The sequence below is a fragment of the Taudactylus pleione genome, unplaced genomic scaffold (genome assembly GCF_031769625.1).
Source record: "Taudactylus pleione unplaced genomic scaffold, aTauple2 ptg001003l, whole genome shotgun sequence".
Lineage (NCBI taxonomy): Eukaryota > Metazoa > Chordata > Amphibia > Anura > Myobatrachidae > Taudactylus > Taudactylus pleione.
Window position 1 is genome coordinate 568,500 of NW_028285404.1, and position 16,495 is coordinate 584,994.

Consider the following 16,495-nt stretch of genomic DNA (forward strand, 5'->3'; position numbering starts at 1 on the left):
TTGCAAGGGGAGTCTGTGATGCGGCCTCATAAACGGCCGGTGGCGTCTCTGTCCGCTCCTTATGAGGATGACGAAGGGACGTCTGATGATGGGGAGATTCTGGATCCTTACAATCAGGAACCTCTCCATACTAAGGACGCTGATGCCAAGTCCAAAGTATATATTCCTGGACTTATTCAGGCGGTCCGCACAGCCTTGGTGATTGAGGACGAAGTTCCCCCAGCGGCTAAGTCTAAGTATGCCTTTTTCAAAGACGTGAAGGGCGATGCCACAGTCTTTCCTCTTTCGGGTCAGTTGGTGGACCATTTAGAGGAGACGTGGAAACAGCCTGGCAAAAGATACCAGCCGCAGAGACGCCTGGCGGTGGCTTATCCGTTCGCGGATAATTATTTTGCTAAGTGGGAATCCCCTCCACAGGTGGATTCTCACGTGACCCGTCTTGTCCGTAGTGCCACATTGCCGATGCCATCCATGTCCTCCCTTAAGGATGCTACGGACCGCAAGGTGGAAATCTGCCTGAAGTCCGCTTATTCCCTTGCGGGGGGGCAGCACGGCCGGCTATGGCCATTTGCTGGGTTGCCAGAGCGATGGAGCGCTGGGCGGATTCATTAGAGGCTTCTTTTGATTCCGACTGTCCGGCCGAACAGGCGGAGTTGATTGGCAATCTCCGTGATTCGGCCACCTACATCAACGAGGCGGCTCTAGACATTAGTACTCAGGTGTCTACAATTTCTTCAGCAGCGGTAGCTGCTCGTCGCACCTTGTGGCTGCGATCCTGGAAGGCGGACGCAGATTCCAAGAAGGGTCTGGAAGCGTTGCCGTTTACCGGAGAAGTTTTCTTCGGTCCGGATCTGGATAAGATTGTGGCCACGCTGGCGGCAGCCAAATCGGTTTGTCTCCCGTCGGCCGCTGCTCCTTCTGGTTCTGGACCATCGTCCTTTCGATCATCTAGGGCCCAGGGCAGGCCCAAACCACAGTCGTTTCCTCGTCAGGCTGGCCCTAGGAAATCGGTCAAGCCCCGGAAGCAGGCATGGAGTACCAGACGTCCGGCCCCCAAGCCAGATGACAAGCCTGCGGCCTGACGGTCCGTGGCTCCCTTTGGGGGATCCCAGGGTGGGAGGCCGCCTGCTGCAGTTCGCCCAGTGTTGGTCGGTCACTACGACAGACACTTGGGTTCTGGAGGTGGTCTCCCACGGGTACGCCCTCTCCTTCCGGCACAGACCCCCGGCTCGATTCTTCACCACGGGTCTACCATCAGACCGGAACAAGGCTACGGAGCTGCGGAAGGTATTGCACACTATGCTCCAGGCTGGAGTTATAGTGCCTGTTCCATTCTCCCAGAGGGGCCAGGGTTTCTACTCAAATCTTTTTTTGGTACAGAAACCCAATGGGTCCTTTCGTCCGATTCTCAACCTCAAAGCACTCAACAAGTCTTTGCGGGTACCGAAGTTTCGGATGGAGACCCTACGGTCCATCATTCTGGCGCTGGAACCTGGGGACTACATGGTGTCATTGGACATACAGGACGCTTACCTGCATGTCCCTATTCTTTTGCGCCATCAACAGTTCCTCAGGTTTGCAATCCGCAGCGACCACTTCCAGTTTCGGGCGTTACCTTTTGGCCTGGCGACAGCACCACGTGTTTTCACCAAGGTGATGGCGGTCATGGCGGCTTCTCTGCGGCTGCAGGGAGTCCACATGTTGCCGTACTTGGACGACCTGTTATTGGTGGCGGGATCTCCAGAGCTCCTGTTACGCCACTTGGACCTGACCATTGCCCTGCTGCAACGGCACGGCTGGCTAATCAACTGGCAGAAGTCCACTCTAATCCCGTCTCGGAGGATTCTGCATCTTGGAGCCTTATTGGACTCGGGACAGCAAAAGATCTTCGTGACGGAGGAAAAGATCTCTGCTTTACAGTCAAGGGTGCGCAGTTGTCTGCACAGCCGCCGGGTGTCTCTACACTCGGCGATGAGGTTACTGGGCTCCATGGTGTCAGTGTTCGACATGGTGGAATATGCCCAGTTTCACTCCAGACCTCTGCAGCACCTGATCCTGTCAAAGTGGAACGGGCTGCCTCAGTCTCTGAAGTCCCAGACGATTGTGTTCACCCCGGAGGTTCGCCTGTCCCTTGCTTGATGGTTACAGACGTCCCACCTCAGCGAGGGACGTCCGTTCTGGGTTCCAAATTGGGTCCTGTTGACAACGGACGCCAGTCTTCGGGGCTGGGGAGCAGTTTCGGGTCCACATCTGTTCCAGGGCAGGTGGACGCCGACAGAAGCGGAGCTTCCAATCAATATCTTGGAACTCCGTGCGGTCTTCAATGCTCTCCAGCAGGCACATCGGTTTTCCCAGGGTCACCCGGTACATGTCCAGTCGGACAACGCTACCACCGTGGCCTACATAAACAGGCAAGGAGGAACCCGAAGCCGGGCGGCTCTCGTAGAGGTGTCTCGGATCCTGGTTTGGGCGGAGCGCAATCTTCCGGCCATATCAGCGGTCTTCATCCCGGGAGTGCTCAATTGGGAGGTGGACTTTCTAAGTCGCCAGGACGTTCATCCGGGGGAATGGTCCCTGCACCCGGACGTTTTTCAACTACTGGTGGACAGATGGGGTCTTCCAGAGATCGACCTCATGGCGTCCCGGCACAACAACAAGTTGGCGGTGTACGGGTCTCGCACAAGAGACGAAGGGGCGTCTCTGGTGGATGCTCTGTCCGTCCAGTGGACGTTCCGGTTCGCATACCTGTTCCCTCCGGTCTCCCTTCCACGGGTAATCCGGAAATTCAAACAAGAAGGAGGGACGCTCCTGTTGATAGCTCCCGCGTGGCCCAGACGGCACTGGTTCTTTGACCTTCAGGGTCTGTCCGTGGACAGTCCTCTGCAGTTGCCGCTACGACCGGACCTCCTGTCTCAGGGTCCTTGTCGTCACCCGGACCTGACTCGGCTGTCTTTGACGGCGTGGCTGTTGAGACGGCCATGATGAGGTCCCGGGGGTTTTCCAGCTCTGTGGTGCGTACCATGTTGCGAGCTCGGAAACCGTCTTCCGCGAGGATATACCATCGCGTGTGGCATACGTTCTTCCAGTGGTGTCGACCGAGAGGTTATGCACCGCGGGAGTTTCGTCTGTCTCGGATTCTCGCCTTCCTGCAAGCGGGACTAGATCATGGGCTTCGCCTTGCTTCTTTGAAGGTACAGGCATTCAGCCACCCTTTGTTCCACCTGTGGCGCCTTGGGATTTGGCTGTGGTCCTGAGGGCTCTCCAAGGACGGCCGTTTGAACCACTGGGATCAGTGGATCTTAAGTGGCTAACAGCTAAGACTGTTTTCCTTCTGGTTATTGCTTCGGCCAGACGTGTTTCTGAGTTAGGGGCTCTTTCTTGTAGACCCCCTTTCTTGGTTTTTCATGGGAACAGGGCAGTACTCCGCACTCGGCCCGAGTTTCTTCCCAAAGATGTTTCCCAGTTTCATGTTAACGAGGAAATCTTTGTTCCGGCCTTTAACTCACCGGGTCTTTCCGTGGGTGAGGCCTCTTTGGATGTTGTGCGGGCCTTAAGGACTTATGTTGACCGCACTTCTTCGTTTAGGAAGTCGGACGCTTTGTTTGTCCTCTATGGCTTCCGTAAAAAGGGTTGGCCTGCTTCAAAGCAAACTTTGGCAGCCTGGATCCGCATGGCTATTTCTGAAGCTTATCTTCATGAAGGCCTACCGGTTCCTCCTTCTCTGAAGGCTCATTCCACTAGGTCTGTGGGTCCTTCGTGGGCAGCTCGACGTGGTGCCTCTGCAGTCCAGATCTGCAAGGCTGCTACGTGGTCCTCTGTCCATACCTTCGTGAGGTATTACAGGTTTGACACCTTCGCCTCTCAGGATGCTTCCTTCGGGCGGCGGATTCTCCTTTCTGCACAGGAGCGTCCCCACCCTTAAAGGATACTGCTTTGGGACATCCCCAAGGTATCCTGTGGATACCCTATGGACCCTGAAGTAGAAAATATGAGATATGGTAAGAACTTACCCTTGTTATCTCTATTTCTACGAAGTCCATAGGGTTCCACAGGACTCCCGCCCTGTCACACCTATGCTGCAGATGGGCTTTGCTCTGGTCACCGGTTTTCCGTCTCCCTCTGGTGAGAATGTGATTCTTGTATGTGTCCAGATCTTTGTTCTCTCTCTTCCTTCTCCTCCTCCGGCCTATGGCTTGGTAACTAACTGAGGTGCCTTGGCTCGGGGGCGGGGTATAGGAGGGGGACCTAGTGCATCCTGGGAGGCTGAAAGCTTAACTTTTTGTTTGGTGCCCTGCGACTGACGTCACACCTATACCCCAAGGTATCCTGTGGAACCCTATGGACTTCGTAGAAATAGAGATAACAAGGGTAAGTTCTTACCATATCTCATATTTTTCTGTCCCACCAGTGACACAAGTTTGAAAATCAATCACGCCATACCTAACCAAGCAAATAAGTGGCATATTCAATTTGATGCGAGGTTATTGCTGCAGGGACGGGATTTTTGATATTCATTTATGTGCAGGTTGTTTTTTAGATATTAAGCGCCGAGAGGTTCTTTTTCACACACTGCCAGAGCGGGATGTAGTTATTAGATCGGGGCCACACCCGGGGAGGGATAGATTTAGGCACCCCTGGGGGATTTAGGGTTAGGCACCCCCCAGGGAGGGTTAGGGGAAGGGGGGGGTTAGGTGCCAGTAGGCGGAGGTTTTTGTTTTTCTCTCCCCGGGAGAAGCCCGGGGAGGAGAAGCAGGAGGGTGGCAACGAGGAGCGGGGCCTGACGATTTGTGTCATTAAGCCCCGCCCTCTTGAGGTAAATTGACGCAATTGGGTCAAATTTAAATTGGGGGCTGGGCCAAATGACAAGATTCACTGTACACGGAGACCCGCGATCGCTGCGGAAATTCTCCCTATTCAGCCCAGGTCACTAGGAAGTGGGCAGCAATGCGGGAGAAATGCCTACTCTATCGGGTGTGTGGAGGGGTACCCGAAAATCGGGTAAGCCCCAGAAGGTGGGGTTAGGTTTAGGCACCCCAGGAGGGGACTTAGGGATAGACACCACCCTAGGAGTTTTAGGGTAAAGGCACCACTAAGGGAGGGAGAGGGGAGGGTTAGGGTACTTACCAGCCTCAGTCGGGATCTCCTCCTGTCGGGCCTCCGCAGTCGGGATTTGAACAGCCGCCGGTATTTCAATCCATTTCCCTCCAGAGCAAGTATGATATTCTCTAAATTCGTTCATTTTAGGAAATATCAGCGGGACTTGCTCTGGGACCCCGGCGGCACCCCCCATGTGGACTAATTAAGCAATTGGAAGTTTCCAAACAGATTCATTAGTCCTTAATAACTCTCCTTCTGCAGCGCTGTTTGTGTGTATGAGTGAGTGGGACCCCCGCTGTATGTGACCCCCCCCCAGCACCTCCAGAGGTTTCTAGGAGCCCCCGGGACTCCCAGCAGACCCTTCCCCAGTGACAAGAAGGAGGGGAGGCTACCGGGAGCCACGGAGACCTCCGAAAATGTAAATATATATATTTTTTCACGCGACACAGGGTTTTCAGAGTTGAAAACCCCGCAACCACTTTTTGTTAAATTGGATACCGCAGGTATTGGGAGCATATCCGCAGTAATCCAAAATTGGGCTCGAGGGGCGTAAGGTTTTTTTACCTCGTATCCAATTGAATATCCCCAAAAGAGTTACCATCCACATCTTATAGTACCATGCACAATGTATGTAAGATACCATGATAATGTAAATATACTTCATATGAGAGAGCGCCTCTTTTAATAAGAAAACCTCAGTACAAGTGTCCCACCTGTGACAACGGAATGCTCCTTTACCACTTGGCCAACAGGAAAGTTTGTGTCTCTGCGTTACTACATAATAACCTATAATAAGAGAGCGAGACAGCGAGAGCTGCAGCACATAACACATACATACATGCATGAGATGTGCTGTACTGTGGGGCTGCTCTGTACTCACTAACAGGAACATTCCCAATGATAACATATATGATGGCAGCTTAGGTGACAGCTGTGTATAACACAGAGACCTCTTATCACATCCTATCTCTGCCACATAGCTCCTGTTATTATTACACCAGGGGCAGGAGAACTACACATCCCAGCATGCCCTGCCACAGTGCTGCTGTTATAGGGCATGCTGGGATGTGTAGTTCCTCAGCAGCTGGAGTGCCACAGGTCACCTGCCCCCTGGTGTAGAGATCAGACAGACACTGACCACAACACAGATACATTACACACATCACCAGCAGGAGAGGATCATGGGTAATACTGTTATCTCATAACAGCCAATCAGCAGCCACACAGACGTCTTATACAATGAATGAGGCAGAAGTGTAAATTATGGTCACGTGATGTCTCCTGTGTAGGCGCCATTTTGTGTAAGACCGCTCATGTTTCACAGTGACTGATGGTCTTCAGGAAAATGTCCGTATTAGGAGCAGGAGCATGTATAGGCATTAAAATACACTACCTCTAGTGCTCAAATGTCAGCCTGTCGGATAGCAAGTATTCACATTCAACTTTATCTACTAGTCTACGACCCTGACAGAGACCACCAGCACCTGCATTTAGGAGCTCAGTATTATCAGGTGTAGTGTTATGTGTGACCTGTGTATAGTGATCAGCGTGTGTTATATTGTGACCTGTGTGTAGTGATCATAGTGTTCCCTCTAGCTCCGGCGGCAGGCAGGGCGCCGGAGCTAGAGAGGGCAATGTTGTGCGCGCGCCCAAAAGGGGGCGTGGTTATGAAAAGGGGGCGTGTCTATAAGACGCGTCCCCCTTTTCGTCATACTTGGGGGCGTGCCCGGCGCTTACGGACATGCCGGGCAGCCCCCCAAGCGCTGCAGAAAGGGAGAATAGACGCCAGGCGCATGCGTCCCGCGGGTGAGAACGGCTCCCGCAGGCTGTTAGGGCAGGGCGCTTTTTGCCCTCCTCCTGGAGGGCAGGGTGCTTTTTGCCCTCCAGAAGGAGGGCAGGGCGCCGCGCCCCGCTAAAACAGCCTAGCGAGAACACTATGATCAGCGTGTGTTACGTGTGACCTGTGTATAGTGATAAGCGTGTGTTACGTGTGACCTGTGTATAGTGATCAGCGTGTGTTACGTGTGACCTGTGTATAGTGATCAGCGTGTGTTACGTGTGACCTGTGTATAGTGATAAGCGTGTGTTACGTGTGACCTGTGTATAGTGATCAGCGTGTGTTACGTGTGACCTGTGTATAGTGATCAGCGTGTGGTACGTGTGACCTGTGTATAGTGATCAGCGTGTGGTACGTGTGACCTGTGTATAGTGATCAGCGTGTGGTATGTGTGATCAGTGTGTGTTACGTGTGACCTGTGTATAGTGATCAGCGTGTGACCTGTGTATAGTGATCAGGACGCAGTACGTGTGACCTGTGTATAGTGATCAGGGCGCGGTACGTGTGACCTGTGTATAGTGGTCAGGGCGCGGTACGTGTGACCTGTGTATAGTGGTCAGGGCGCGGCACGTGTGACCTGTGTATAGTGATCAGGGCGCGGCACGTGTGACCTGTGTATAGTGATCAGGGCGCGGCACGTGTGACCTGTGTATAGTGATTAGCGTGTGGTACGTGTGACCTATGTATAGTGATCAGCGTACGGCACGTGTGACCTGTGTATAGTGATCAGCGTGCGGCACGTGTGACCTGTGTATAGTGATCAGCGTGCGGCACGTGTGACCTGTGTATAGTGATCAGTGTGCGGTACGTGTGACCTGTGTATAGTGATCAGTGTGTGTTATGTGTGACCTGTGTATAGTGATCAGCGTGCGGCACGTGTGACCTGTGTATAGTGATCAGCGTGAGGCATGTGTGACCTGTGTATAGTGATCAGCGTGAGGCATGTGTGACCTGTGTATAGTTATCAGCGTGCGGTACGTGTAGCGTTCTCGATAGGCTGTTTCAGCAGGGCGCCGTAGCCTGCCCTATTTCTGAAGGGCAGAAAGCACCCTGCCCTCCAGCACGGCGCCCCGCTTAGACAGCCAGCGGGTTCTATCTCCACACGCGGCTCGCAGTGTCCCGCTGGTGGTGAAAACGGCGGCATAGCAGTCACCGCTGGTGAATGGATGCCGGGCGCATACATTCAAAAAAAGCGAGCTAGGCCCAGGCCTGAATCAGGCCCAGTGTGTGTTACGTGTGTATAGTGATCAGGGTATGATCGCTCTCATGCCTCTCTCCTGGTTATAGCTCTGTATTTAGTTACTGACCCTGATACTTATATCCTGTGGAAACACTGCCAGAATCTGCTCGTCCGTTTCCAGTTCCTTGTTTGTACCGTGGATATGCAGCCTGCACCTAACCTAGCCCAGACCTGTGCCTCTTGTTCCCTTGTGTCTCCTCGTTATTTTTATTTTGTCTGTCCCAAGTTTCCCACTTCAGCCCACTGCTGTGCTCACCTAGTTTTCAACATTGACTCCATATACTAAAGTGCTGGATTATAGAAGTGAAGATGTTGCCCATAGCAACATCTCAGATTCTACTTAACATTTATTTGGCCCCTTCTAGAAGATAATAGCTAGAATCTGATTGGTTGCTATGGACAACATCTCCACTTCTCAAAACCCGCACTATAGTAAATATACCCACATGTCCCTACGTTATTTCCTGGTGGCATCCAGTACTGGGCGAATTTTCTTCACCCAGGAATTGCGGCTGTTATAGGTAAAGTCCATTTGTCAGGAGCAGTGTGGCGAACTTAGGCGAGGGTACGAAGTAGTTTTTCGTTTGCGATCTTGGATTGGACACTGGCCGAGACAGATGCCAGTCTCTTGGGCTGTGGTGTAATGAACCGGGGTTCCAGTTTCAGTGGGTCTGGTCAGCAGAGGCCTCTCTGTCCATCAATGTGCTAGAACTGCGAAGGGTCTTGGAGTGTCCTATTTTAGACTCAGTGGGCCCTGTGGTACAAGCCTTTCCTGTCCAGTCAAACAATGCCATGTTCATGGCCTATATAAACTGACAGTGCAAGACCCGGTGTCTATGGACCATGGAGACTGCTCGCATCATGCGGTGGGTGGAGAAGTTTGTTCCAGCCATCTCTGCCATATTCATTCCAGGGGTGGACAATTGGCAAGCCCACTTCCTCAGTCATCTCAAGGTCCTCCCCGGCTAGTGGTAATTTTGTACCAGGACACATTCAACCTGCTTGTGGAGCATTGTGGTCATCTAGACTTCAACCTCATGGCGTCCAACCTAAGCAGGAAGTTGCAATGTTACGATGCACGGACCAGGGATCCTCAGTTGGCAATTGTGGACGCTCTGATCATGAGGTGGTCTTTTTGTCTGAGTTACCTGTTCCCACCCATTTCCATGCTGCCGCATCAAGAGGGAGAAGGCCCACGTTCTCATTGCATCGGACAGGCCGCAGAGGGCATGGTATACGGACCTTCTGACTTCTGGTCCATCTGCAGTGATGGCTGCCTCTGCAGCACAGTCTGCTAAGTAAAGGGCCATTTCTGCATTCTGATTGGCCTCGGCTGGCATTGTTGGCTGGGCACTAGAGAACTTACATTAGGTGGTCTGAGCACCGGGTAGTCTCAGGTTCTCGGTTCCGCATGATTCATCTACTTTCCTTTTTACAGGCCAGATTGTGTTAGGGCCTCCTGCTTTCTTCTTTACAAGTTCCAGTTTCTTCCCTGTCAAGTCTGTATTAGAAGCACATGGTCTCGCTTCAGGATTTCTTGACGTACATGCAAGGGGTTCCTCATGTACAGTTGTAGGATGTTCCACCTGCCCTGCCTTGAGACCTCAAGTTGGTCTTGGAGATGCTTCATATGGCTCCTTTTGAGCCTCTGGAGTTGGTTGTTGACCTATGGTGGCTTACTTGGAAGGTGATGCTTCTCTTGGCCATTGTCTCGGATGCTCTCAAAGCTGGCACCTCTGTTATGTTCCCCTCTCGTGTTTTTTTGCTTTGACCGGGCGGGGCTCCCTACTCGCCTGTATCTCAAACCCAAGGTGGTTTACAGATTACGACTGAATCAAGCTTTTCGTCCTTCTCATTCTGATAGCCCTCTACTCTTCTTTGATGCTGTCCGGGTGTTGAGTTTTTAAGTGGACAGGACTGCATTGGTTCGGAAGTCGGACAGTCCCTTGGTCCTCAATGACGCTCACAGGTGGGGCTGGCCTGTTTCAAAGCAGTCTGTGGCTCGCTGGATGACTTCTGCTATTTGGCAGGCTTTTCTTTCTTAGGGTGAGGCACAGGATCACCCAATCAAGTGAATTCTGTTTAAGCTGTGAGTGCCTCTTGAGCGGCAAGACAGGGTGCCTCGGTTGAACTACTGTGCTTCTTGGTCTTCGGTGCACACATTCACTTAATGTTATCGCTTACATACATTTGTGGCCACAGACACCAGTTTTGGGTGTAAAGTTTTGTGCACAGATAAGTACGTAAGTAACCTCCCGTCTTGTTTTGGGAAGTACTGCAGTGTCCCCCAGATAGGAGATTTTTTTCTTTGTTCTCCTTTAGGCTTTGTTAGATAAATAACTATGGGGCAGATGTAATAAGGTCTTGAAAGTGATAATGTGGGGAGTGATAAACGACCAACCAATCAGCTCCTAACTGTCATGTTACAGGCTGTGTTTGAAAAATGACAGTTAGGAGCTGATTGGCTGTATAACTCTCCACTTTATCACTTTTACAGAGCTTATTAGATCTGCCCCTGTGTTACTGGAGGAGGTGGGATGGAGTTTCAGCTCCAACAGATTAGCTTTTTAGTGTGTACTCCTCAGCCTCCCCTCTAAAACCACAATCTGCAGTGTCCCCCAGATGGTCTCAGAGGAATTGATTTTACGATTATTACAAAAATAATCCTCTTTTTATATTGTAATATTATCAATCCTCAGTGCTTTGCCACGGAAAAAAACTTTTCTACTTCAGGGTCCATAGGGTATCCACAGGATACCTTGGGGTATAGGTGATGACATCAGTCTACAGGCACCACAGAGTTAAAGTTTTCAGCCTCCCAGGATGCATCTGGGTCCCTCTCCTATACCCCGCCCCCGGGCCAAGGCATCTCAGTTTCGTCGGTGCCTGGCCGGAGTCGGAGGCACTGTGCAGAAGGGGGCTATGAAGAGCCCCTGAAGTTTCTTTTAAAGGCAGCGCTGGCTGCACATCTGGGAGTACAGCATGGACAGTCAGTACTGACGTCCATGCTGTCTCCCCTACACCCCGCCGGTACCAGAACGCCGGTACCGATTCGGGGATGCTGGTAAACATCTGGGGTCATGGCTAGCGGTGCCCCCAGATGCTTTGGACCATGGCCGGATCCAAGGGGATACAGGTAAGCAGCGGGGTCCCGCGGTAGGTCCCCGCTGGTCACATGGTCCTGAGTCCCCAGGCAGGGGCTCCCTGGGGACTGGCTGCTGCGTGGAGCCAGGCGACCAACCTGCGCTTCCACAACCCCCTGGGACAGCGGGCCGCTGCTGAGCGGCATGCGCTGCGGCGTCCCAGGGGTTAATTGCATGCCAGGGGAGCGCGCTTTCCCTGTCTCACAGCCAGCGCCTCCCCTGCTGCACACAGCCTCTCTGCTTAGGCTGATTGGCCATAGTGTGTCAGCGCTCCTCCCCCAGGCCGGCCTCCTTCATCCTCTGCTCCTCGGTGGCCATCTTTAAAGCATGGTGAACGCTGCTGGAAGCCTGTGAGCGGTGGCATTGCAGTCTGGGTCCCCCAGTATACCTCTCCTCCGTTTGCCAGAGGTCAGTGTATGCAGCGCTGAGTCCTACCAGCCTGAGGGTCTGAGTAGTTGAAGATCAGCGCTGATAGTGCAGGGATTTGTTTCTTCTGCATTGTATGTGACTCAACTGCTAGCCTGCTGTCTGTACTTTCACTTTCTACTGTCAGCCATATAACTGTCCCTGATCTTGCTCTGCTCAAAGCCCTTGCGGTGCGCGGAGTGCAGGGCGTTTTTCACACTATACCAATATGTGTGTCACATACTTTACCATCATGTCTGAGACTGATTTTCCTCTCCAGCTCATGTGTACTAAATGTAATGTACCGATAGCGGAGGGGGAGGGTAACGCGGAGGGGCTATGTCGCCAGTGCCTGGCACTGTCACGGCCAATTATGGTCACGGCTCCGGTACAAGAACCTCCCTGGGCTTGTTTCGCTAAAGCGCTTACAACCCTTGTGGGCCAGCTAGCTCCGCCACCTGTGTTTACCCAGACGGGTCTGTCCCAGCAGTCATTGGTGTCATCACCCATGCAGGGTTTCCCGAGACAACTGATGGTACCCCACAGTCACCCCAATTCACCTCACCAGGTTCCTCAGGTGTCTGCGTGGGTTAATACCCTGCATACATCGGTTCAGCATTTGTCCGATGTTTTACAAGGGGAATCTGTGTTGCGGTCTCATAAGCGGCCGGTGGCGTCTCTGTCTGCTCCTTATGAGGATGACGACGTGACGTCTGATTATGGGGAGATTCTGGATCTATCTGACCAAGAACCTCTCCGCACCAAAGAGCCGGACGCTAAGTCCAAGGTGTATATCCCTGGTCTTATTCGGGCAGTCCGCACGGCTTTAGTTATTGAGGATGAGGATCCTCCGTTGGCCAAATCCAAATATGCCTTTTTTTAAGGATATTAAGGGCGAGGCTACGGTGTTCCCTCTTTCTGATCAAAATGGATCATTTAGAGAAGGCGTGGAAAAATCCAGGAAAATGGTATCAGCCCCAGAGGTGCTTAGCCGTGGCTTATCCGTTTGCGGACAATTATTTTTCTAAGTGGGAATCCCCTCCGCAGGTGGATTCACGTCACACGCCTAGTCAGAAGTCGCACGTTGCCTATGCCTTCGCTGTCATCCTTGAAGGATGTCACAGACCGCAGGGTGGAGATCTGCCTCAAATCCGTTTATTCCCTGGCAGGGGGAGCATCCCGTCTCAGAGGATCCTGCACCTCGGGGCCTTCTTGGACTCCAGGCAGCAGCGGATCTTTGTGACGGAGGAAAAGATCCTGGCTCTGCAGTTGAGGGTGCGCAGTTGTCTGAAGTGTCGTCGAGTGACGATTCACTCGGCAATTAGGTTATTGCGCTCAATGGTGTCGGTATTCGACATGGTGGAGTATGCCCAATTTCACTCCAGACCTCTGCAGCTATTGATCCTGTCCAGGTGGAATGGATTGCATCAGTGTCTCAGGTCCCAGACGATAGTGCTCACTCCGGAGGTTCGCCTGTCTCTAACCTGGTGGTTGCAGACAACCCACCTCAACAAGGGTCGTCCGTTCTGGCTGGCGAACTGGGTCCTGTTAACAACGGACGCCAGTCTCCGGGGCTGGGGAGCTGTCACGGGTCCACACTTGTTTCAGGGCAGGTGGACTCGGGCAGAAGCGGAGCTTCCACTAAACATCTTGGAACTCCGTGCGGTGTTCAGAGCTCTCCAGCTGGTGCAGCTGGTTCTCCAGGGTCACCCTGTGCAGGTCCAGTCGGACAACGCCACCACAGTGACCTATTTAAACACACAAGGAGGAACCCGCAGTCGGGCAGCACTCGCAGAAGTGTCCCACATTCTGGTCTGGGCGGAGCGCAATCTCCCGGCAAATTCAGCAGTGTTCATCCCGGGAGTCCTCAACTGGGAAGCGGATTTTCTCAGCAGGCAGGACGTGCATCCGGGAGAGTGGTCTTTGCACCAGGATGTCTTTCAGATTCTGGTGGGCAAGTGGGGTCTTCCAGAGATAGACCTCATGGCGTCCCGACACAACAACAAGTTGCCGGTGTACGGGTCTCGAACAAGAGACGAAAAGGCGTCTCTGGTGGATGCTCTGTCCGTCCAGTGGACGTTCCAGTTTGCCTACCTGTTCCCTCCGTTTTCCCTTCTTCCGCGGGTAATACGGAAATTCAAACGAGAAGGAGGTACTCTACTGTTGATAGCTCCCGAGTGGCCCAGACGGCACTGGTTTTCCGACCCCCAGAGTCTGTCAGTAGACGTTTCTCTGAGGTTACCATTTTGACCGGATCTGCTGTCACGGGGTCCTTGTCTTCACCCGGACCTGACTCGGCTGTCTTTGCCGGCGTGGCTGTTCAAACGGTCATGCTAAAGTCCAGAGGGTTTTCTGGCTCTGTGGTGCAAACTATGCTAAGAGCTCATAAACCTTCCTCGGCAAGAATCTACCATTGTGTGTGGCATACTTTCTTCCGGTGGTGTAGACCTAGAGGGTATTCCCCTAGGGAGTTCCGCCTGTCTAGGTTGTTGGCTTTCCTACATGCTGGACTGGATCATGGGCTTCGCCTGGCTTCTCTGAAAGTCCAGGTGTTTGCCCTGTCAGTCTGGTTTCATCATAGGATTGCTGCGCTCTCTGATGTGCGCACCTTTATGCAAGGTGTTCTTCGCATTCAGCCACCTTTTGTTCCACCGGTGGCGCCTTAGGATTTGGCTGTGGTCCTCAGAGTTCTGCAGGGACCGCCATTTGAAACACTGGGCTCAGTGGACTTCAAATGGCTTACAGCTAAAACCTTATTCCTTCGGGCCATTGCCTCGGCCAGAAGGGTTTCGGATTTAGGGGCTCTCTCTTGTAGACCCCCTTTGCTGATTTTTCAGAGGAATAGGGCGGTGCTTCGCACTCGTCCGGGATTCCTTCCCAAAGTGGTATCCAGTGTTCACATCAATGAAGAAATTGTTGTGCCGGCTTTCAATTCACCTGGACTTTCAGTGGGTGACGCCACTTGGGATGTTGTGCGGGCATTGAGAATTTGTTGACCGCACTTCTTCTTTTAGGAAGTCGGACACCTTGTTTGTCCTCTATGGCTTCCGTAAAAAGGGTTGGCCTGCTTCAAAGTAGACTTTGGCAGGCTGGATTCGTATGGCAATTTCAGAAGCTTATCTTCATGAAGGTCTTCCAGTTCCCTCCTTGGTGAGGGCTCATTCCACTAGGTCTGTGGGTCCTTCGTGGGCAGCTAGACGTGGTGCCTCTGCAGTTCAGATCTGCAAGGCTGCTACGTAGTCTTCTGTCCATACCTTTGTGAGGTATTACGCTTTTGACACCTTTGCCTCTCAGGATGCTTCCTTCGGGCGGCGGATTCTCCTCTCAGCACAGGAGCGTCCCCACCCTTAAAGGATACTGCTTTGGGATATCCCCAAGGTATCCTGTGGATACCCTATGGACCCTGAAGTAGAAAATATGAGATATGGTAAGAACTTACCCTTGTTATCTCTATTTCTACAAAGTCCATAGGGTTCCACAGGACTCCCGCCCTGTCGCACCTGTACTGCAGATGGGCTTTATTCTGGTCACCGGTTTTTCCGTCTCCCTATGGTGAGAATGTGATTCTTGTGAGTGTCCATATTTTTTCTTCTCTCTCTTTCTTCTCCTCCTCCGGCCTATGGCTGGTGACGTAACTGAGATGTCTTGGCCCGGGGGCGGGGTATAGGAGAGGGACCCAGATGCATCCTGGGAGGCTGAAAACTTTAACTCTGTGGTGCCTGAAGACTGACGTCATCACCTATACCCCAAGGTATCCTGTGGAACCCTATGGACTTCGTAGAAATAGAGATAACAAGGGTAAGTTCTTACCATATCTCATATTTTTTTTAATTGGATTAACGGAGAAACAAGAAAAAATAATTTAAGTATAACATATGGTGATACAACTGAGGTGCCTGCGACTGTAACTCACAGAAATGCATTTGCTAAGCTGAAAAGCTTGAGGAGTGCTAAAAATCCACAATACAGACTTCCATGCAAAATTGTCTGTTACATGTGTGCTATGTGGTGATTATAATAATTCTTATATTTTTTCCTAGGTAGCTGAGCTGTGAGGAACTGGAGAGTCTTTACTAACAATCACGTAACGGTGACACCCGTCTTGTATAAGTCATGGATTCACCAAGGATGGACAAGGACAGGAGTCACATGACTAAGAGTATATTACATATCACCTTGAAGATTATCTACCTGCTGACTGGGGAGGTGAGGGAGTCTGTGAGTGTCACAGTGACATCACTCTTATTTCTATTACTAACACAGGGACCTGACTGGGGAGGTGAGGGAGTCTGGGAGTGTCACAGTGACATCACTCTTATCTCTATTACTAACACAGGTGCCTGACTGGGGAGGTGAGGGAGTCTGGGAGTGTCACAGTGACATCACTATTATCTCTATTACTAACACAGGGACCTGACTGGGGAGGTGAGGGAATCTGGGAGTGTCACAGTGACATCACTATTATCTCTATTACTAACACAGGGACCTGACTGGGGAGGTGAGGGAGTCTGGGAGTGTCACAGTGACATCACTCTTATCTCTATTACTAACACAGGGACATGACTGGGGAGGTGAGGGAGTCTGGGAGTGTCACAGTGACATCACTCTTATCTCTATTACTAACACAGAGACATGACTGGGGAGGTGAGGGAGTCTGGGAGTGTCACAGTGACATCACTATTATCTCTATTACTAACACAGGGACCTGACTGGGGAGGTGAGGGAGTCTGGGAGTGTCACAGTGACATCACTATTATCTCTATTACTAACACA

General features: G+C 52.0%; 1 protein-coding gene across 1 annotated transcript in view; it reads left to right on the plus strand.

Moving 5' to 3' along the window:
* The window catches only part of LOC148454345 (uncharacterized), a 105,262-nt gene that overhangs the window by 72,896 nt on the left and 15,871 nt on the right, over positions 1-16,495 (plus strand). The window contains exon 14 of the mRNA XM_088461015.1: positions 15,834-15,928. Within this exon, the coding sequence (XP_088317141.1) occupies positions 15,834-15,928 (95 nt within the window). The remainder of the gene's footprint in view (positions 1-15,833; positions 15,929-16,495) is intronic.